This window comes from Harpia harpyja, chromosome 17, assembly GCF_026419915.1.
Source record: "Harpia harpyja isolate bHarHar1 chromosome 17, bHarHar1 primary haplotype, whole genome shotgun sequence".
Taxonomy (NCBI): domain Eukaryota; kingdom Metazoa; phylum Chordata; class Aves; order Accipitriformes; family Accipitridae; genus Harpia; species Harpia harpyja.
In genome coordinates this window covers 2,239,831-2,263,874 of record NC_068956.1, presented here as the reverse complement: position 1 = coordinate 2,263,874, position 24,044 = coordinate 2,239,831, and the positions used below count along the sequence as shown (strand labels likewise).

Sequence of the window (24,044 nt, the reverse complement as noted above, 5' to 3'; positions counted from 1 at the left end):
GATTGCATGGCAATCCATTCTGCGTTACTCTTTGGCAACAGCTCTCCCCTCATAAAACAAAATTTTGAGATGGACCATGTAAAACTAAAATTTACAAAAGCATTCAGTGTTTTCCATGTAGGTGAGTTCCACATCCATGTTGTTTATGACATTCTTCTTGCCTACAATACTCAAAATTTCACTCCAGTAATGCTCCAATCTTTGACCCCAGTCACAGTGGATCAGGTATTTAGTTTTAAGAGAGGCCATAATTTGTTCTTGGAAAAGGTTAATATTAAACATTTTATTAGATGTATTAATCACTCCGCTTATATTTCTTTCAGTGTTAGTCTTCAGTGTGAAAATTATCATGCATAACCCACAAAAGCCAACTGATAGTCTCTGCAGACCATCTACAAAGAGAATATGTGGCAAAAGAATGCTTGATAATTTTTCTTCAATTAAATGTTGTTCGATTAATTAGAAAACATACAATTTCTGACAAATTTAAAAGCCTGAGCAAAAGCCCTCATTCTCTTGTACTTATCGATTAAAAATGGTGAATGTGTAACCTCCAATTGACAAGGCAGGATCCTGTTAGCTGAGCATAACTGTATGGATCATAAAGAAGCCTGCATAATTTATTTATTTTTGTGAAAACTGGTTACAACATAAGCAACTAGAAGCTCAAAAAATGCAGTGCAATGAAGAAATGCAGTAATTCTACAGCCCAAGTGGGTTAGCCAAGTAAAGAAGTCACTGCACCTGAGGTACTGAGACAGCTTTAGACATGAACGACCCATTCATTGCCTTCTAAAAAGCTCCTGAAGTTGAGCAGTACAAGCAGCACACGTGTACACTGTCAGACCACACAAGTGCCATGTCAAAGAATCATGTAATTTTTAATGTTGTGGAGTTTAATAAGAGTGAATTACAGTTCTTTTTTACATGGGGATAGCCCTCTGGAAAAAGAATAAAATTAAATTAGTAATAGGAGTGCATTTCATCAGTGCATACTAATAGCCTCCAGTTGTTATACAAGCTTCCCCATTCACATTAGAGAAGTAACCAATTATACACATCACTATCTTGAGCTGTGAAATTTTAATTCATGCCCCCAAAAGATTAGAATATCAATTACAAACGCTGTGCAAGTGCAAAAGATAAGTGCGAAGCTGATCCCCACAAATAACACAGTTAAATTGCTTTTTCCTTCTTTAACTTAAGTCTTATTGTGGAAAAAGCTTTTTTTCTTTTTACACATATATATATATGATGCATTCTGTTGCCACCTCTACATGAGTGTAAATTCAGCATCCCGAGACACATGCATACTAATAAGGTCACAAAGGCCAAAGTCTGATTGTAAATACTACCTCTGCTATAGTCATTCTCATAGCACTGACAGGTGAGGGCTCAATATCCACCAGCTGAACTGCATTAAAACTCTAGATGCAGAGATTGCACAAGGATGAAAACACACAGCAGCAAAGGTTAGAAAGTCAGGGCAAAGACAGTAGAAAGATTCTGCTCACTGTATTAAGAACAACCCAAAACTTTACAGAAATAACTGACTCTATACAAAGGAGCTGGAAGAAAAATAAAAATCACAGTTTGTTAAAATGCAAAGACAAAGGAAACTGTGTTATAGGTGTTGGTATGTCTGGAAAAATCACTCTTGCGTATCTATTAGCAGGGTTCTTGAATTTAATCACCTGAACTGGAGATCAAGACATCTCTGTCCAAGTCAGTTTACTAATGAATTCAAGTAATAAAAAACTGCACAAGGTTAACTTTTTAAAAGATCTAGACTTATTTTAAACTTATTTCTTAAAATAGCATTAGTAAAGTCGATGGGACGTCAACAATCCACTTTTCCTAAAGTGCTGTTTGGAAATGTATTTACATACTATGATTTACTCAATTTTAATGTCATTAATACTTGCTTTGGAAGCAACACATACACCAAAATAATATTTTCTGAGATTATTTTGGAATGCAATGTTTTAACAGTATTCTTTCTAAATCAATAATTTCTTATATGTATCTATAGGTATTCCTTGAGCAATTTAAAGGTACACAGACACTTTATTTGACATAGCATCACACGTGTAACCCAGTATTAGTGAATTTTATGAGAACCTCACCAGCATGATAAAAAGCTAACAAAATGTAGTAAGAATTACGCTGAAAGCAGAGAAACACAGGACTGCTAGTCACAATCTGGAAGCAAAAAAAGATTCTGCTCCTCTGTGGATGATGTCGAGCCTGTTTGATGCTTTTGTTATGATTACCCACCTACTGCAAGCAGAGCTGGTGGAATCAGGCCACTTGCCCTTTCTTTTCCAAAAATACGGAATGAGGTTAAACCAGACTGGGATACCTGTGAGCACTATTCTCTTACCCATTTATAACAACATTCTTTAAAATAGAGCAAGAACAAATAAATCAAGGAATTCAGCAGGGTTCTTACAGTGTCACTGTCACTTGGTTGGAACTGGAAAGGCTGCGGTTTGTGAAACACAGAGTTCTCCTGTAAAAACAGCTGTAGATTGTAATCCCGCACCACCTGAGAAAATAAAAAATGGCATTTAGATTCATTATTTAGTAAACTTGAAAACATGTTCTATAGTAAAATTAGTAAAGTGTTTCAAACAGAGACCAAACCTGCAGCAGAACCTTGAATGCAACAAAAGGAAATAACAGGACCTGATTCTGGACAGTACTACCCACAGTTATTGAGAAGTGACTGGCAGGACACACACTGGGTGACAAAGACCTAAAATATACCTTCCATTAACTTACAAAAAATACCACAAACTCAAAATGGGGGGAAAAAAGCCAACTACCAAGTATACAGTATGTGGTGTCACTACCATAAATATTTTCCTTTCCTCTTGTGGATAATTTCTTGTGCACAGTTCTTTCTTAAGCTGAAACATCTTATTTTTTTACACAAATTACTAGTTGCAGGAGCTGAAAAGACTATTTGGAATAATGCAGACAAAATCAGTTACAAAATTAATCTCTTTTTATTAAATGGCTTTCAGAGAAAACTCTCAAAGCTTGCATTTTGCTAAACCAAAACTACTTCAGCTACTAAATTTGTTTAATGATACATTTCAGATAGCATGACACATATCCCTAAACAAATCTCTTATGTCACAATTTACACATATTTACAAAGAAAAACTCAGTGATTGCAATATGAAAAAATAGTATCACTGGCTGAATAACTAGAGAATATTCACTGCTTCAATTGATGAAAATGCGTAAATAGCAGCATGAAATTATAAAAATCTACTACCAAACTGAGGGTTTAAATGTACAGAAGTGTATAATAAAGATGGTATTTATCCAGAAATAGCAGCAGCATTGTGTATGACCAAGAATTCTGAATACACTGTATGCACAATGGTAAACACAACATGTTCTCTAACACATCAAAATGTTGATGCTTGTGTTAACGAAATACTGAACTGTAAAAAAGTAATCTTCAGTTAAAGAAAGTAAATAGTCCTCCAGGGCCAATAAGGCACTCATTTAAAACAGTAAAGTACATAATTACTGCACCAATTTGAGCAGTTGTATGTAAACACATTCAAATGCGTAGAAAACATACAGAGAAGGCATACAGGGAGTCTATATCAGGAATTCCCATAAATAGAAATTCAGAACATACTAAAGAAGGAATCATCTGCAGCTTCAGATGATGCTCAGCACTGACCATGGCATCGAGATCGTTTATGTTAAACAGCTCCAGCCTTCACATGGTCCTCTAGATGTATGTGAACACCAACCGTAGCGCACAACTCTGTGCCGTGTCAAATATATGTAACTACTTTAAACCAACTTCAACTAGGAAAACCCCAAAGCGTGGTTACTGAGGATGTGAAAACCTATACAGTTATTTTAATGCAATAAGATTTCACTATAGACCTCTAACTCAAAAGCAACTCAGTTCTTCAAAGAGAAACCATCTTTACAACACCACTCATAAGAAATTTTCCCTCAAAGCAACAATACTTAGTTATAAATGAGAACAACTGTTATCACAACATAAGACCTGGAAGAGTGTGCAAGTCCAGTAAATTAATACCCAGGAGCATTTTGCACAATATATTTGACAATTGTTAGAAAATAAAAAGACTCCTAAAGCAGCACAGTAGTCTCAGGATTAAGCAGCAACTTTTCCAGATGGATTTCCAGTTATTCAGAAATGAAGTCAACGTTCTCACACAGTTTCTTTATGAAGTCAACGTCAATTGACATGTTAAAATAGACTTGAAATCAAATGTTAAATATATATATGCAGAAAGAACGATAGTCAGAGACGCACATAAATGAAATTATTTGTCCTAGGTTGGTGAAGCTTCTTACCAGAAACATCACAGAAATGTAACTCAAAACAGCAAATGGAACTTCAGAGAATGTTCCAAAGAAAATCAGATTTTTTCCAGAAGAGAAGTGCAAGAAGTACAAGTCTTGAATAAGACTGTTCAAGTGAAAAGAAAGTTAAATGGCTTTTTCATATGCTCAGTGTCAGAGGGTAATACTTCCTGGACGTGCCAGAGGCATGACATGGGTCACCCCAACCTAGCAGTAATAAAACCTCCAAAGCTGCAACAAATGATGCTACGATAAACTGGGAGAAACATTCATTTTATACAGAAAAGTTGTTTTTGAGACGTTTCCCTCCATCTGCATTAGCATTAGGTGACTGACAATCTCCTAAGCAGCTGAATACAACACAGTCCTGCCCATCCAAAGCAGCCACCTCTGGCTCTCCGACATTCAAGAGGTAAACAGGCACTTCTGGGAAGCAACTTTCTCATTCTAAAGCAAATATAATTTAATTCCATCCTGTAAACAGAAATACAGTCCAGATGGAAAAACGAAAGCATTCCTACCAATGATCTAAATGTCTTTTCTAAATGTAGCTTGGCAAGCTTGTGATCTTGTACTTTAACAAAGAACAGGTGAGGTATTAAAAAACCCCCAATAAATATTTAAAATCTTTGCTTTGATGGCGGGCTGGTTTTTATCCCAAATTACTGAATTGCTAACAAATTTGTTACATGTTTAACGCTCAAGCTACTTCTGAAACACATGTATAGCTTTTGATATAGAGTTTCTACTCCGGATTCACCTCTCCTTTTTGAGTTGACTGATTCCTGCAACATGGACCTACAGGAAATGCTGAAAGTTCAAAAGAAAGGATGAGCAAAGCCCCTGTCTGTGGAATAATCCACCAATTAATGTGTCAGTATTTCAGAGCAAGACACACGTTTTCAGTAGTAATGTAATACAAATTTTTCTTTTCTGCATTCTTGAACTGCAAGGAGAGAAGAAAATCGGTGCCGATGAGCTATAAACCAGTTGTAAAAATCCTGTTCAGACCTGACAGCTGTATTTACATTTTTTTCATTCTCCAGGCATTGTACTAACTTAGTAAAGCAGAAACAGAACTATTTTCCTCAAACATACAGTATGACGTTGTTACTGTGTAAAATAAGCCAGACCTGCAGGCTTCTGGCCACACAGAGGCTTGCTAACACAAGCTATCACAAGCTCAGCGCACACAAACATACGACAAAGGTATTCCTACGCAAATGAGCTGTTTGGAAACGACAGTTTAGTTAGCTGAAAGTCCCAGCCAGGCAGCACTCCAAGTATTCTGAACACAAAGGATTTAAGACAATATTGAGAAATTGATTATGAATATGAAGACATCATATACGAGCATATTTAGTTGAAAGATTCAAACCCAGCATTTGGGGGGAAGATATTTTAAGCCGACCTGAATGATATACACCAAGGTAAATTACTGAAAGTCCTTTTCCAACAGAAGATAAAATGGTATTTGCATTATCTTTACATTTGCTGCCAAGTAAATTCAAAGACAAGCTAGCGTGAAGCCCATTTTTAATCCATTCACTTTATATCTAATAAGGTGTGAGTTAGCATGCTTGTAGGTGAGTAAGGAACATGTTAAATATGCTTTTTCTACCTAAGTCTCTGCATAAATGAGCTCTGTTTCTGTGAGGGTGGTTAAGGTAAATGTATAAAGGAATATTATGACTGCACCAAAGCAGCTCGTTTGAGCTCAATGGCAATTATTTTTTTTTTTTAGCCCGTCAGATGAATTATTTAAGTATCAAAATTATCCTGGAAGCTATCACGTATTTCTGATTCTGGCTGCTCGACAAAGCAAACAAACCACGTCTATGACAAGACTCTAATCTGTTTTCTGTATTTGCCATTCTTAATTCAAGGGAGAAAACACCGTAATATTTTGGGTTTTAAGTTGACAGTCAATTATTAAGAAATGATCCAAACAGCTTCCCAGGGCTTTACTGTGATGGATGACTAATGTAGTTCCAGATTACACAGTGCAGAACTCTCAGCTGCAATTTCTCTTTCCAAACATGCAGAGTGAGTATAACTGAGCATCTCGATTGCTGTTCTCTAAAGATCTTGTACTGTGTAAATGCACTCAAGAGAATGCAATCTGGGTGGCAATAGGAAAAATTCTCCCCAAGAAAACTGTCTCGTTTCTTTTAACTTAATACTACTCGGGAGTAACCAAAAATAATAACCCTTCAGTTTTGTCATTATTTTGGAAGCAAATCTTAAGCCTGGGAACTTATATATGCTGTAAGTATTCAGTTACAAAGGTTCGTTCAGTTAAAACTTACCCTGCTGGAAGTCTCCAGTAAAAACTGGAATGTGTTTTGTACAGCTTGGCATGACTCTAGTTCAGTCCGGCTGAATGCCATTAAATAATCCTTAAGGTGATCATATACATTTCCATCAAGAGCCTGTATGAGGGAAAGAATTTAAGAAAATTAAGAAAAGCAGTACGTACTTTTGTATATGATTTATTAGTATTCATGTTTAGATTTGCAAGATGCTCGTACAATTTTTTTTAACACATATTCACCTATAATTATTAGCCTGGATAGTGACAGGTGGACGTCTTTCATTTTTGACAAGGGAATGACAGTGGTTTATTTCCATTAGATGGCACTACAGAGCACCATAACAATATCACATTATATTAAATGATTTCCATCCAGTTGTGTAATACAGCCATAGCAGAACAGTGAGGTCAGGTTTGGATAAGTGAATACGCTCAGGGAGATGTCATTTATGTCAAGAAAGGGACCTAGTAACTCCGAGGATAAGGGGCTTCTACCAGCCACAGCACTCCTCAAGTCACTGTACAGCGCTCCAAATGACATTACTGAGACATTCAACATCTGTATGCTTCAGATACACAGCTATTTGCTTACTAAAAACCACTGACCAATAGCTGCCATTTCACATAAACACAACATATCCCTTTTGTGCACAGAAATACCAAATACATAACAAAAATTTATCACAAACTTAGTCGTTACCAGAGGACAACATCAAAGTTCAATCTCAAAAGTCCTGTTGTAACCACAGCCGTAAAATCACATCGCATGGCATACGTTACACATAGGTTTAATGCAAGTTCTGTATTAAACATGTACGACTTTGCAAGGGACCGACAATTTCATTTAAATATTCAACTCTGGATGTATTTAAATATAAATTATATGTATTTTTCAATATACCAAATTTCACTGAGAGCCATTTAAAGTGTATACTCATTGAAATAGTGTATACCACATTTCAACAGATTCAAGAATGCATTTCTACATAAAATTGCATTTGATTATTTAAATCATTTTGAAAAGTCAGAGGGAAAAAAAAAAAAAAAAGGTGAAATTGTACAAGCCTTAAGAAATAGTTTCTGCCCCCGCAAAATCAAGCCCAACATTTAAGACGAGGCTAACAGACACATGTAAATCAGGCACAAATCATTCAGAACTTACGATGAACAGAAGAGACTTTCCTTCTGCAAAAAAAGTTTCAGCAACCAGCAGATGAAATTAAAATTTAACATACAGACATCCTCAGTGAAGGATGCTTTGAGGGAAATAATAAAATTGTGTGACTGGAATTCTTGTGTTCAAAATTTTATATCCAAAATCTACTTTATGCTACACTATTTTCTTCATCCTCCACCTACCAAGACTAAAGTACGTCCTAGGACAGGCTGATTTATTTCCTTCAACCGTAGACATTAAACCTGCCTCAAACTTGCTAGCGCAAAGACTACGGCCATCAGAAAACAGATAGGCCGCCATGCCAATCCAGCAGCAAACATGGGAATTTCTTTCAAGCCACCACAATGTAGCCGGCTCACTCAGCCATGCTGCCAGCTCCCCGAATCAAAGGCCGGTCTCGCGGGGTCAGCAGCCAGGGCAGCTTCTTGAGGCCCCCAGCAACGGGAAGGCTCTGTTAAGTGAAGGAAGACGCACTGTATGGCTGGGAAAGAGCTATAGGTTAACTTCTCCAGGCTCTTACAAGTTATGTCAGCTCCACCAAACACTCCGTTAAGCATAATTAAAAAAAAAAATAAATACTTATTAAAAGAATTATACAATATGAGCTTAGGGCTGGGATGTTCAACTGATAAAAATGTCAGGAAATTCCCAACCGCAAATCCATAAAAAACCCACAGTGATACACATATGCAGCTTCAGTTCTTGCCTGTCTTGGTATAGGCACAGCTTTACTGGAATTCATCTTGCAATGCACATTTACTTCATAAGGCATAGTCCTAGGTTAGCATGAGGATTTTAACACTTCGTGTGCTTTTATAACGCTAAAGGGATAAGACCTCAGTATCACAGTTGTATGAGCACGAAAGTTACCATCCCATTTCAAGGGCATTTTTTTTTCACATCAAACACACACAGTCCCAATAGCAGGTCTGTCTTGCACTTTCAGGGAATACAAATGATGTATAAAATTGCTAAGACTGGTTGTGCTCTCGGGAGAATTGCTGCATGATGACGGCAATCCTGAAACTCCCCCAAAACAGAACTTGCAGACGTTTATGATCAAGCATATCTGTTCCTAAAGCTTTTCAGATAAAACACCAGGCTGGAGTGCAACTCTGCTAATAAATGTAAATAAATAGCTTAAAGTTGGCAAAGCAATTATAAATGCTCAGTTTGCAAAGCAGCTGTGATTTTTTCATTCCAGTATGCTATAAACAAGTATTTCAGCGCTCGCTCCCCCTGCCTTCGTACCAAGCCCATATGTTCTTTTTATGTTAAACTCAGCAGGAGGGGTTCATGTCATTTAACTTAAGACTTCTACAGTGCAGACATCTACATCAGAGTTTGTCACTCTAGGTCCTTTTTAGAGTCAATGGAGAGAAGTTGGTACTTCTGTGGTGTGATTCACCTCCCTCTAAGATAGATGGCTAAAATAGGTCAGATGAAACGCAGCATGCTAAGTGCCTATTCCTCTTCACTGACCGTAAATAGCGCCCAGACAATTAGCTTAGATATACACGTCTACACAGGGGTCATATAAAGCTGAGCGAGATGAAGCCCATCGCAACACGTGTTTATTCTCTGCAACTATTACCTATGGAGCATTAGAAATCAATTTATCTACAGTTGCCTTTTGTAGTTCCAGGAATATAAAAAGATATATAAATATTAACTTTGTTATTTCCCCACTTCTCTTGCAACGACCACAGCTCTAAAGTTTTGTGCTGAGATGCCAGAATACCCCCCCCCAAGTGTGATATAGAGATAGATAAGAAAGATATATAAGAAAGAACATCAAAGTGTGGCAAAACATTAGGAAGCATACAAATCTGTCAGCATGTGAAAACTGCATTACAGCCGTTCTCCTTTCATTAATTAAAAGTAGTTTCAATATGATGAAGTTCTTAAATACTGATGAGAGCTGCCAGAATTGAAGTTATTAAAGTCAGTGCAATACAACACAGGCATATTTGTCAGCCAAGTAAACCCATGGCTAAGCGTGCAGCTCCAACACATGCTAAAAACCTCATAGTTGCACAGAAAACGTGACATCCCATCGGTTACAGGATTAGAGAGCTGGTTGGTTACAGTTGCTTTCAATGATAATGTATCTATTCATTCTATAAAATGTTAATTATTATATCAAGCTGGATATGTTAATATTAAAACAGAAGACTTGACTTGCTGAACTACACAATATAAATTAACATTCATGTGGGATTTTATAATCTGAATCTCATTTACTTACAAACACTCTGACCCAAACCACTGAACGTATCAACTTAGGTTTGAAATAAGAAGTCTTTTCAAAATTTCTGATCACACAACTTGAAGGGGAAGGTGAAAAAAAATTTTTTTACAAAAAACCCAACACACATTATTCCACTACAATGGCTTTTGTTCTCTTTCTGAATCTCAAAAGATTACTAAACCACTTAACTGTATTAAAATCAGACTGAAAAACCTGTCTTTTTTTCAGCCTCAAAAGGAAATCAAGGCTTTTTTTGAAACAAAACTGGCATCAGAACTAAGATAATATAAAGTTAAGTACCACAGAATTCCAAGGATAGAAAAAAGTCAACGTTTTTTAAGAAATAATTTTTTTACCGTGGAATTGTCATACTTGCAAAACTACTTCCCCACCTGAGTCCAAGCTTTAGAAGATAACCGATGAAATTAGACCTGAGAAGAACCGAAACTGTTAACGAGGGCAATGGATACACAACCAAATTAAAGCGTATTTTTATAACAAATCCTGTACATTAATTCAAATCAATAAAATGATGTGGGAGGGGGGCAGGACAAGAACATTTTTCGGATTTCAACATAAAGTTTCAAGTATAACGTAGCACAGTTTTCCTAGGAAAAAATTTCAGTCCCAGTTCAGATCACCATTTTGAGGAAGTTTTTCTTTTTAATTCAAGAGATTATATTAAACATTTTAGGAACTTGGATGCATTGGCTTTAATCATTCTACATTCTATAAAGACTTCCACAAAAGCAAAGATGTAAATAAAACTATTTTAGACATTGTTAGTACATTTGGTTGCCTTTGGGACATTGTTCTTAATCTAAGATGATAATGTGGAAAGTAGAAAAGACACTGTGTTGAACATATCATGTTCATTCATGTAACTTGCTTCCAGGTCTCTTCACTAGAACAACTACAGGTCTCAGTCACACTCCATTTAAAAATTACCATTTCAATTTCTTAGAGCAGATGGAGAACAAGCTAAACTACTATGTATTTTTTATTTTAGAAGACTCATTCCTTCTCAAATCCCAAAGAAAAAATGGAAACTATGTGACCCATGCATAACACAGACCCGAGTCGTGCAAAGCCACCAAGGCAAGTCTTCCATTTTATCTCATTTATTTCTGAAATATTCCTGTTATTCTATTCATGTTTGTCTTGCACAGAAACTGCTAAGCTGTGCTGAAGTTCTGCATAATATTTTTACATTTTAAACTCAGGTGTTCAAATTAAGCCTCTCATTTAGCAATCTGAATCCACCAGGCACCAAAACCTGGACCTTACAGTACTAAGTTAAAAAAACACAATTAAAACCACACTTGTAAAGCCAAGTGTGTTTTCACTGACTAATTTACACTAGTCTCATCTGAATCATCACTGCCCAGAAATAATTATGTATTTTGAAACACTAGCATTTATATTTTTATACATTTCTGAACTCCCTAACCGTCAATGGAACTCCACTCTTTCAGTAAGATGACCATCGTAGATCAAATTAAGTTTTCACCTGTAAACATCCATCCTTTTGTGAGCTGATGCAACTCAACAGTTTACCTGTGCTAATTTTGCCTATGCCGAGCATTAAAAACCTTGACAAATACTTTGTAAGCTGCTACCACTTTGACGGAAACAATATAGCTGATGTTGAAGGCAAAGAATTTCCTTACATGGGTGGAGGTAACAACAAAATTAGACCTAACCCTACCCCACCCCGACTACAGTCTGAAAATGAAACGATAAGGAAAAGTTTTAAATGAACTGAACAAAAATCATTGTGTTCATGGAGTGATAACTTTTCAATGAAGTCAATGGTACTGCATCACAGTAATTTGACATATTTTCCTGTTTACTAATCATAGCAAAACCCCCAAATAAAGAGAGATCCGTATCATAGATGCTGCCTTCTATCTATTTTAGGTAGCCCATTAAAAATGAAAATTAAGCTCTTATTCTCATTTGGTTTAGAAACCCTGTTTTATTTATCCCTGATCTGTTTTGTTTTTAAAACAACCTGTAACCCATTAAGAAAAGGGACTCTCATTTTTCATCCGTATTTTCTGTAACAGTACTCCAAACTTTTTCTTACTTAACTTTAAAAAAAATATATAGATATAAATTACATAACAAGCATGCTGAGTGAAGCTTTTTGAGTGTTTGTGTTTAAAACTTATGCCTATAATCCATTAAATAAACAGTGCGATCTCACGGATGGTACAGTCTGGGAATTTTCAGTTGAATGATTTTGGTAAATGAGACTCCAAGTGTTTTAATTTTTATCTGCAAATACCTCAGAATATAAAAAGGAAAGGTTGGGGTAGGTACACTAATAGCTGAATTGTTAACAGGAATTATTACTATTAAAACATTAGCTTAAGTGTCTTTCTGGGTCTATGAGAGGTTAAGAACAGAAGTAGTTCGCACGTATTTTATCCCAAGCATAGCAGTGGATCTCATATTATTTGACAGTGAAGGATAGAGTATTTTAGAAACCTGTCTAAAACTCAGAAGTAATAAAGTCAACAACTTGAATCAGCTGGCTTTGCTGAACTCAGCAGTATTCCGATCAGTGATGCATAACAGCGTTTCCCAAGGACACGGGGAAAGAAAGGAAGGAAGGTCAGGAAAACCCATCCTTTTCAGTTAACAGTTACATTCCACAGTGATTTTCCCTTAAAAATGCTGATTCCTGGTAGTAATTTATTCTAGGCATCAATTTCTCCTAATACAGAAGAGGAGCTTGCTTTCTTTAAGTCTTTTTCTTTTTAAATTCTTTCATCACTGCAGTATTTGTCACTGCTGAAATACCCTTCTTCTCCATCAAGACATCCTAACATGAAAGTAAATCAGGCCTGTGAGTATTTGTCAACAAAATGCAACTCTATATATAAATTACCAACAAACCCAAGATCAAAGCAATAAAAGTGTCCCTGAACAGCATGCCTGCAGCAACCATGTATCGGCTGACATAAAACTATTGCGAGCTTCTGCATTTCTCAGTCATTGCAATCCTGTAGGAACAACTGCGGAGTGTCTGCACCGACCACGACACTGAAGTCTGAAGTCTGACTTAAAAATGACTAGAAGCCTGCTGCCTAGCCTGCCCTTTACAGGGTGAGCATTTGATAAAAATCCTACTTTTCTGCTAAATGATATGTGCAAATAGAGAAAGCTGCTACGAAAAGCGGATGACAAAAACCCACCCTCTTGTCTGGATCAAAAAGTTAGTGCTGGATCTCCTCAGCCTGCAAGGAGAAAGGACCATCTAAGGTTAGCTCTGTAAAATCAGAATTTCAACTTAGCGGTAGTGCAGCCACACAGTCTGCATCCAATGCAAAGTAGTGTGAAGCTAGGGCCATAAAATTCTGCATATCCCAGGAAAATCATGCACATCCAAAGCTGCTGTAGTGATAAGCCTCCTTCACAGTGAGGTCGAGGTCCAACTCGCTCTCAGTGAAGTAACACTAGCCAGTTCTGCTTGTGAACATCTGGAATCTAGTGGGGTCCCACAAAAGGGAAACACAACTACCCTAAAGATGATACATCTGGACAGAGCGAGGAAGGCCTCTATTTAATTTGGGGCAGGCAGCTGCTACTCAAAATGCAGAGCTACAAGAGCTGGGAGCAGTCCCAAAGAGCTAAGTGTAAAAGGCAGGATGGGACTGAAATTCTTGGTTTTTCTTAAATGACTGCTGCCAGGCAGCTACCTGGGATGTGAACAGGGAAAAAAGCTTTCTAAATAACAACAGGGTTCCACCAGCATTTGCTACTTACCCAAGGTGTGCATTCCTGTGCAGAATACTGCTCATCTGCTTATGCTGGTCCCTTCAACACTTTGTAAAAATTAAATAATGCAGCAAAACCACTCTACTTTTACTACCAATTAAAATTGCTTTTGATTGCTTCCTCTGTAACATGGCATCTTCAGCTCTGCTATGAAGTATTTTGGTAGATAACCAACCCTAAAGTACGGGTGGACAGCCAAGTGTCCTGGGCACCTCAGTTGCCCTCAAGTCCTGCAGCAGGTAGTTTCTTTGAACCTCAAGCATTGTCAGACACAAAGTAGCAGCCAAAGCAAACAAAAAGAGTAGTAACTTGCATACATTTTTACTCTGCTAGCCCTTACTGCACTTAGAGCAAACTCTTCTACCTCCCCAGCCACCAACCTGTTCATATCTCCTTGAAATGAAGAAGGTTTTGGCCCAGTAACTCAAGAGTCCCTACAGAAAGATCCTCTGCCACCTCTCCGGCTTCTGCTCCTTCTTGCAGTTTCACAGAAGATAATTTTAAGGAATTTTTATAACTGTCTCACTGTACTGTTGCTGTCAAGCTAATTAGCTTCTCCTGTTTCTTTTTATTTTCTTTTTCTTAAATCAACATCCTGCATGACTGCCTTCAAAAGTACATTCTTAAATAGCCAGCTGTGAACTAGGAAGCGAAAGACATTCCAGGGACATATTCATACTGCTCAGGAGTGGAGAAATGATAAAAAAATCTGGGAATGAGTGGAAATAAAAAAAGCAGACCAAAAGGTAGGAAGAGAATGTGATGGAAAAGGCTGCAAAATGTATAAAGCATCTATTTCAATCAACAAAGGCTGCAGAAGCTATCTTAGTTTCCTCCTCTCTTCCCCCAACCTAGAGAAGGAGCTTTCATCATGGCAAACGGGAAGAACAAACACCAGAAGACAAGTGCCCTGACTTCTGTTTGCTTGCCTTTCAGCTCCATGCTCATAAGCACACTTTGCACTTTCCCTTACCCCAGAGCTTTGTATTTTCTAATGTCAATAGTTTTGGGCTTGTTTGCAAGTTCTTTGTTTGGTCTCATTAGTCACTTGATGATTGTTCTGCACATCATTTTGTTCCTTTACAATTTAGGCTGGGTCATTGTTTTTTATGACAAAACTTTTGTTGCTGGTGCACTGAAGTCTACTCTGAGCACAGAAAAACATGGAATGGCAACAGATGCTCATCACCCTCCTCCAATCCAGAGAAAAAGTCCCTTCGAAACAAGTATAAGCAAAACTAATGATAATATTAAGTACTCCTCCTAGATTTGCCTCCACAGATCTCATGGTAGTACCCTGTAGTTGTCACATTTAATGATGAGGGTCTGGTAGGTGAACACAGGCACAGAAGGAAATCTCCTGTATAATTCTTTCCCCCACAAGGCAAGACAGCCATGAGAGAGTTACCTGATGAAGACAGCATTAAATTAACACTTCAGGGTTCAAGAATAATTCCACTTAAATCAGTGGGAATACCCTGATGTAAAATTGCCGTAAGAATGGAAAAACAGATCTTCAAATTCTACCATATAAGGCTTAAAAAAGCCTGGAAGATTAAAACAGATTCTTTATAATCTAGAAATACACCTACTTTTCCCAAAAGTTTTTAAGTATCATCTCCAAAGACTTCTTGGCCCTATTTTGCTTTTTCTTTCATAGCACTGGAATAAATCCCAAGGGGTCCTTCTTCTGACATGACTAATTTTCAATAAATTGCACTGGTGCAATCATCTTTGCTTTTGTACTTCCTCATTCTTGGAAAAAAAAATTCTGGCTCGAATCCAACACTCAGAAGAACACTTTGTGGCAGACTGTCACCGTCACGTTACCTTCATATCTGAAGAATACTCTATACTGTTCCTGCCAATAACATTTGGCTTCCTTCATGTGGAAAAATGTATATTGAAATCATTCAGCATTTTGCTACTGATTTCTGCTATTCAAGGGTTATTATGCTGACCACATCATCATCATCATAACGACTGCTGAACAGCAGTGGAGTATGTGCTATGTCTAACAATTGCAGCTGGCTTTCTTATTTTTTCTTCAGTAGGAAAACGTACCCAACAATGAATTATTTTGTTTTGCAGTTTAAAAAATACATATATACTTTTACATAATTTGGAAGGTAGGCTAAAGAAATGTACTTTGCTCGAGAATAGGCTAGAACCATGACAATTCTTAGCTCCTACAGGATTTAATCACACACAAACACAGACCCATCTCCAAGAAAGCTCTTGAAATTTCCCCTTATTACAGACTTCCACTGCGTCAAAGGTGTGGATTTACCAGCAAGTCTCCATATAAGCCTTCATACTATAGGTGAAACATCCTTGACTCAGACACACCAGCTCTTCTGGATAAGTTTCAAAATATTCTGTTCTACAAGAGTATAGACTAAGGAACAGAAACCTTAAATTGACACAAATATGCATGTGAAAATGCCTTTCATACCAAATCCCACGTTTCTTAATAGTTAAAAATACTCCCTTGGCAGATAAAATGCATAAAAATGTGTAAAAAAAAAAAAATCAGATACTCATCATATGCATTCCTCATGAGCTTTTCTTTACTCTTTTGCGTTTTCCATTTTTTTAACCATCTATTTTGCCATTGCTGGTTTTAGTTTTTGTTCAGTTGATTCAATCTCTATATTATCATTTTAACAGCAGTTAAGTTTTTTGTCCAGTGCGCTTTTCATTTACTTCTTCAAATAAATCTGTTGAACAAAACCTTTTCTGCTCCAACACAGGCTGTTGTTCCCAACTGCTGTTTGGATTTATCACTTCCATATGGGTTTTCTTTCTGTACACGGGTTTAAAGTTACCTGTCACTTCCAGCAAACTATTCAGTGAACAGGCTTTTCGAAAGATGATTACAGAGTAAGTTTAGGGATGGCGATACTGCAACATAAGAAACTTCAATAAATTTAACCTACTACTGAGCATTTCAGATTCTTATCACGCTAAACAGACATAACCGGCAGTTGATGTGGTCCATGTAACATTGCACTGTCTAATCCACAACACAAAGGGTCTTTTCAGGATAATGAAGACATTTTCCAACTCAAATTAAAATGCATGTTTTAAATTTTATATTAAAATGTCAATGAAATGAAAAAGGCAGAGCATACTTCATATAGCAAACCCCACATCCCTGAAAAGGCACTCTACTAAAGGATTACTAACTAGTCCTTACCAGTCATACTAAAATTTAAGGACCAAAGCAAGTGAAACTATTTTAGGAATTTTTGTAATCTACACAAATGAGAAACATGTTCTTAAAAGGAAAAGGCTCAGAGTCACGGGACTGTGATTATTGTCATAATTATAGAATCATAGAACAATGAAAGAAATTATCTTGAACAATAAAGGAAAAAACATCATAGGGGTATGCCAAAGGTATAGCAGCTGCATTGCAGCATAGAAGATTAATCTGTTTCCCAAATATCACTCGGGAATTCCACGTGCCAATTATGCTTTATTACTTTTAGTAGTCCATTCTCATTTATTCCCAGGGGAATCATGCTAACAATTTATGCATGCACTCCTTATAAGCACCAGTGGGTGAGGAGAAAGATAATTTTGGTCTGAAGTCTGTAATTAAAAATATTGTGAAAGGTTTCTCCCCTTCATACAGATTCCCCCCACTCCCAACATAAAGCCTGGCACAAAAACCCCTGTTACAAGCAGTATTCCTAAACAAGTATTGATGGGTTCATTGGTTATACCATTTTCTCCAGAAGCTGACAATATTTTATAAGCTTCTATTTGATACACGACAGTGATGGGTAACAAAAATGAACAGAAAAGTGAACAAAATGGGATCCGGTGGTGTTAAACTATCTTTTAATTAAATCACTTTTTAAGCATGGCCTGATTGAAAACACTTAAATATATTTTACTCTCATCATCTGATGAACACAGTTGCATTAAAGTAAGCTTCTTTTCAAACTTATTTCAACAGTGCTGCACACTCTATGATTAATGCTCAAACCTCTTTAAAAACTACTTAATTTCACAATAATACTGCTCAGATGTCCTAACGACAATACACAGTCAGAATAGCACAAGCAATGTTTAAATCACATAGGAAGAGATGTCCCAACAATCTGGTAGGCTTGGGATTTCTTTGATACAAGGCTATCTTTAACACCTACTCTTTGCTATTAAATAAATGGAAACAATCACCAAAGTTAATTCGATGAACACTGTTTCTGACATCCCCTTTTAAATTTGAAATGGGGCTTCTAGACCCAGCTAGATAGCAGGGTCTGTGGTAAACATTAATGTTGATACATAGAATTTAAATACAGACATTCGTACTTGAAATCACATATGCATACCATAAAAACAGACTATAATAATCCAACACAATCAATGCCCATTGAGAAGAGCAAGGTATGACAGAAGTGGGTCAACTATTATGACTTGCTAAATTATTTGGGTATTCATGTAATAGTCACAAATATTTGTGAAGATATTTTACTTAGAAAAAAGATGCGTCTCAGATTTGCCCTCTTCTTTTTATCCATCTTTTTCCTAGGGCTCCACACCATTTTTAATTTCTCTTTTATTAAATTGAATTCTCATCTATTAAATGAAATCATTATATCTAAGGTCTAGGACAAAACACTGAACAATCTGATTAATAGGAGCAGTTTAAAAATTTTTTTTTCTAATATTCTTTAGCTGGAACTAGCAACTGATTTCTGCCCATCTCCACATACATTGTTTTATACTTCAGTCAAAAGTAGCTTCTCCAAATAAATTTAGGCACCCAGAAATCAGGATATTGTCATGATTCTTTCAACAAATTTTCTTCCAGGATCTGTAGATCATTTTCAGCTCCCATAAGTTTGAGTTATGCAAGATTAAAGCCCTTGAACCTAAGCATTTAACCCTTCCTGAAGTTTTTGAAATCTATTAAGGTTTTTAAAAGGTACTAATGGAAGGGTGCTGCTCAATGCTTCTGGACAATGCTGCTGCCAAGGGGGAAGCGAGTGCACACACAGCAGACAGGGTTCAGCTGCACTGAACAGGTTCTTCCCATTAATGATGAGCAACACTGGGTATACCAGAGGGACTTTTAATTAGCATTCAAATCCTACGAGCAGTTACCTTAGTGCTTCAGTAATTTGTAAAACATTACATAATAATATCCTCGGTCGGCTGGACTACACTGTTCCAGCTAGTCAGTTGTATGGCATTACGGATCTAATGAATCTACTGGTAGGGAATATTTGCTTCCCTTTCACGACAAGGGGGTTTATCCTAGCTATAAAGCCTTTTTAGCGGAGAGGACAACTTGAACAGATGGGAATTTTTTTTTTTCTGTATGAAAACTAGCAGGTAGATGGACAAATCATATTGCAGGATTCCCCCTCCTCCTCCTCCCTTGACCAAGCTTTTCAGCCAGCTTTCCAATCAATTATCTCCCTAGCAATTTGTAAATGCTAAATAGGAACTTCTTGCCTCCTAATTCTCTTCTGTGGCCTAATTCCAATGGTGCATGGATCAGCTCTGTTCATGTCCTTTCAGAGCAGCTCACAGTGAAGGAACATTTCTCTCTTCTAATACCAGTTGCACACCCCGTTCATTGCTGATGGAGCCCTGAGCTATTTACTGACCTCTCAAAAGGAGCTGAAACCCAATGTTGTGTTGCCTTTTGAGCGTGTGCTGCAAGCCACAGCACCCGTAAAGGTTCACAAGCACAAGCCCAGAATTCAGCTGCAGGAAGGGATCCCAAGGCAAGAGAGTTTTCTAGAGACTGTGCCAAAAAATACAGCTCAAACAGCCATTGTCCACGCAGGCTACGATAACTGATGACCAGGTCCTTACCTCCATCCACCCATACTAGTAAAACACACCTCCACTGTCACCACACGGACTTATGTTGAAACAGAGAAGCAAAGCTTTTGAAGGTGTAAGAACAAAAAGCATCTCACAATTTGGCAGCCATACCCTATGTAAACCTTCTCAATTCTGTAAAAACTCTTACCAGGTTTGCCTCCCTCCAGGAAAACACCAAGATGCAAAAAAATAATAGATTAGAAGCCATTTTTCCAATAACTTTTTTTAAAGGATTTAATTACGCTTCAAATTCAGTGTGACATTTTCCATCTTACACTTATTGGGCTTGTGCTATTTTGGGTCTTATCTCCTTATAACTCCTCTACCTCTTTCATAAGTTAAGCTTCTCAGAAATGTTTTCTCCTGCCGTTGACATACAAGACACTACATCAGCCCTCACAGGCTCCATCAAAAGATGGTGATTATAACATGTTTTGCCTTCTTCTAAACCGCTTTCCATGTTCCTTGAAGACAACAAAATCTATAGCGAGACTGTGCTTCAAACACTTTTAAAAAATTTTTCTACCATTCCTAGAGGCTTTGGTAGAGGATTAAAAACAGCTCATCTTTGCAACTAGCTCCAATGCGTCCAGATAACCGCCTTCAATTTGCAACCTATATTAGCTAAGTTTCAGCAAAAATGAAATAACTAGCAAGACAGCTAGACAACTAGATCTTTCATTTTTGATGAAGCAGCAGTTATTCACAGAAACCTTTGGATTTCACTTCGAATCATCCAACGGAGCATCTGAACATTTTCAGTACCAACTCCATTCTCATTTCGGTCCTAAATAACCGCTCTGGGGGCACAGGACAGTTCATTTCTCATATAGACTTAAGTCCTACAGACTGCCATTCAAATCATGCACATTATTAGCTCACTGTTTCAATAATGTTTATAGTTAGTATCTCACTTAACAGGACAAAACCTGTGCACACACATTCAATTTTAAAAACAGGACATGAGGTTTTCACATAGTTTCCATGTAAGTATGTGTAAATTCCAAGTAACTCACTGAAACACTGCGTGGTTATAAGTGATAGCAGATAAAAATGCTTAAAAAAAAAAAAAAAGTATTTCTTCCCTTGCGTCTTCAATTCCTCAAGTGAATCCAGAGTTGCTAAAAACAAAAACCCCAACCAAACAAAACCCGGTGAATGATCTGTTCGGGATGTCTGACTCCATGACTTCTAAAAAAGGAACGTCGCATGTTTCTAGTTAAAACTTTTCGACATAGCCCCACCTGCCTCCAAACCGGAGCACACCAGGTGCTTCCTGAGTTTGGTTATTTCTCCTGCTAGCTACAGAGTGACTCGAAGCCATGCAGGCTGCTTTCTGGCAGGGCAAAGTATTTCGGGAACCGTTGTTATTGTATTACAGTGCGGCTTTGAAACAAGATGGCAAAGTTTCATTTCCTGTTAAAAACGGGTAGTTTTATGACATTTGACAGAAAAATCTCGAAGCCCAATCCAAATCCTAAATGGTTTCTACATAAAATCTTTAAAAGCCAAAAAAAAAAAAGAAGTTTTAAAGTTTTCTGTTAACTCCTCAAACTAGATTTCTCACAAGACTGCCCAGATTCCTGTTAAGTACCCCCTTTCTGGCCTTAACCCTTACAGTGCTTTCCTTGTGCCCTCTTCCTAGCAGTCATTTTGAAGTTTTTTGGCTTTCCAGTTATTTTCCTTGTTCTACCACATTGCTTTCAACCTTCATCACTGATTATTTCTCTTATTCCTTCCCAAGTCACTCCCACTCACTGCACCAACGATACCAGCCTCCTGTTAACTTTCTCATATAAATACATCCATGACTTCTTCTGCATAAGTCCTATACAGGAAATACCTTTCACAAGCATCTGTAAAATCACACTACATTTTTTGCAGTCAACCCTTTTCTAAAGTTATTTGTCAAAAAAATGCCAAAGAAAAACTCGCTGACAAGTCAGACACATTATCAAGAAATAGTTTTATTATCCCATGAAAAATGATTATTAAGATAATTAAGTTGCCCTGATTTATATATTAGGCTTTGCTACACTCTGTCTTTACACTATACACTCGCCACCCATGAAGGAATAAACACTTAGCCCCCTGGAAACAAACAGCCTTTTTGGACCAAATGCTTAAACAAGGAATTGACTTGTGGTTAAAACACGAGGTGAGACAGAGCTGACTGTCATAAGGCAAATGTGCCCATCGCTCAGTTTTTCATATGTACAACAGAAATAGTTGTGATTCAGACCCACTCTTTCATCTCGAGTTCGCTTGTAAAGCCTGTGTGATGAGTAACATGATCTTTCAGCAGTGGATCTGAAATTGAAAATATTAGATGCTACCATAGCTAGTGGTGGCAGCACCACTTACTGTTAAGGCCATCTAAACTTCCCTTGCTTGTTATTTTGCCAAAATTGCCACCAGAAGTGGTGGGAAGCCTCTTTTCACTTCCCTGTAAATATTTACTCACAGTCAGCCAGAATATAAATGCTCAAAAGTGAAGGAGCTAAAGTTCTCCAAAGCAGCACTTAGGTATCAACTGGGAAGTGTGATATATGAGCATTTAAGAGAAAGCCTAAACAAGAGAGCACAATTTTGTATTAATTATTCAACAATTTACGTGGATGCATAATCACACTACAAACAGGGCCTTTAATAAGGAATCAATTTCCCCAAGGTTTTATGTGCACGTATGCACACAGACTGATGTCCCTGGAAGCAAAAATAGTGTGGTATCTCCTATTGTGAAGCCTACAATGAGCATCTTCTGGAACACTCATATCATGTGTTGGGCAACTGCCTCCCTTCACTCATCCTCCATTCATAGGAATGAACATGAGAAAGCAAGGCACATTCATCGACTGTCTGTAAAGGAAAGTTACTGTGCCCATCTGATACTGTAGATAACGCAATCTATGGCTGGCTTAATTGTAATTAGAAAATATTTGTGGCTTGCAGCTCACAAGAACGGGAAGTGAAACAATAGTTCTTTCACTTACATAAATTCCCTCTACATTTTAAAGGGAGTATTACAGGATCTTAAAAGAATAGCTAGTACTGAATTAATAAAAGAGATTTATAGAAGAAAATGGAAACCTCTCGTGACTTCAAAATTATTTTATCTTAATGCTATTTTTTCATTTAGGACAGAATCTCCATTTTAGAAAAGTAATTTCCTGGGTGCTTCTAAATCATTCTAAAAAGCATAAAACAATAACATGTACGTAAAATGATGTCTTACAGCAATAGTGTTGGTTCTGCTTCTTCTGGAGTCCACAGAAATATGCACTCATGCAAATATTAGCCTTTTATTTATACAGGACACACAGTGGCCAACCATTGCTAGGATAACATTCCTGAGACAATATAAGACCTTCAGCTAACATGTCAACTTACTTTTCAAGTCAAACAGAGTCACCAGAGGAAAGAACTGTTTGCTATACATATCATATTAATTTCTGGGCATAAATGAAAGTCTTAACTGAAAACCACCAAGTCCTCAATCTTGGGTCATTTTTATAAACACTGCCAGCTTCAGCTGAATCTCATTTGTGCAAGTAATGTTTGGAGTCTGTATTTACATTTGTCTTAAATGATCATTAAAAGTGCTCGATAAAAGTGGTGGATGACTATGCTGAAAACACAGATGTCAACGTGGCTTCACAAAAACTCCCAATAATGCTAATAAGGAAAAAACAGGGTTCATCAAAACATGAATATTCTAGCACTGCTGGCTCATGCAGTTACTCCAGTTAATGGCAGAAAACCCCCCAGAAACTAGAAGTTAGGAGTTCCCAAGCAGAATCTTCCTAACAGAAAACGTTATTTCACGAAATCATAGAATAATTTAGGTTGAAAGGGAGATATCAGTCCAACCTCTGCTCAGAACAGGGCCAAACAGATCAGGTTGCTCAAGGCTGTGTCCAGTCAAGTTCTGAATGTCTCCAAGGTATGACATTCTTCCCCTCCCCGAGCCCCTGTTTCTGTTTGACCACCTTCATGGTAAAACTTTTCCTTATATTTAATCAGAATTTCCTGGTTTCAATTTGTCCACCTCCCATCATGCCATCACCTTCAAAAAAATAAGCCTGGTTCAGTCTTCTCCATACGTTCCCCACTAGGTAGTTGTAGATCATTAAGACTGTTAACAGATCCCTTTCTTTTCTTAGGCTGAGCAAACTCAGTTTTCCCAGCGTCTCCTCCTTCGTCATGTGCCCCAGGTACTATATACTCACTCTTGGTGTTCCCTTGCAATGGCTCAACCACTACTCATGTTAATCCTCATGACTGCCAGCTCATTC

At 37.3% G+C, this 24,044-nt stretch overlaps 1 protein-coding gene across 3 annotated transcripts in view; it reads right to left on the bottom strand.

The window, feature by feature from the left end:
- Positions 1-24,044, bottom strand: part of FCHSD2 (FCH and double SH3 domains 2) — a 163,648-nt gene that overhangs the window by 35,866 nt on the left and 103,738 nt on the right. For 2 of the 3 annotated variants that reach the window (XM_052812828.1, XM_052812829.1), the window contains exons 9-11: positions 6,678-6,800; positions 2,453-2,548; positions 1,356-1,427 (exon numbers count right to left, since the gene is read on the bottom strand). In XM_052812828.1, the coding sequence (XP_052668788.1) occupies positions 1,356-1,427; positions 2,453-2,548; positions 6,678-6,800 (291 nt within the window). The remainder of the gene's footprint in view (positions 1-1,355; positions 1,428-2,452; positions 2,549-6,677; positions 6,801-24,044) is intronic. The other variant, XM_052812830.1, reaches the window with a different exon arrangement.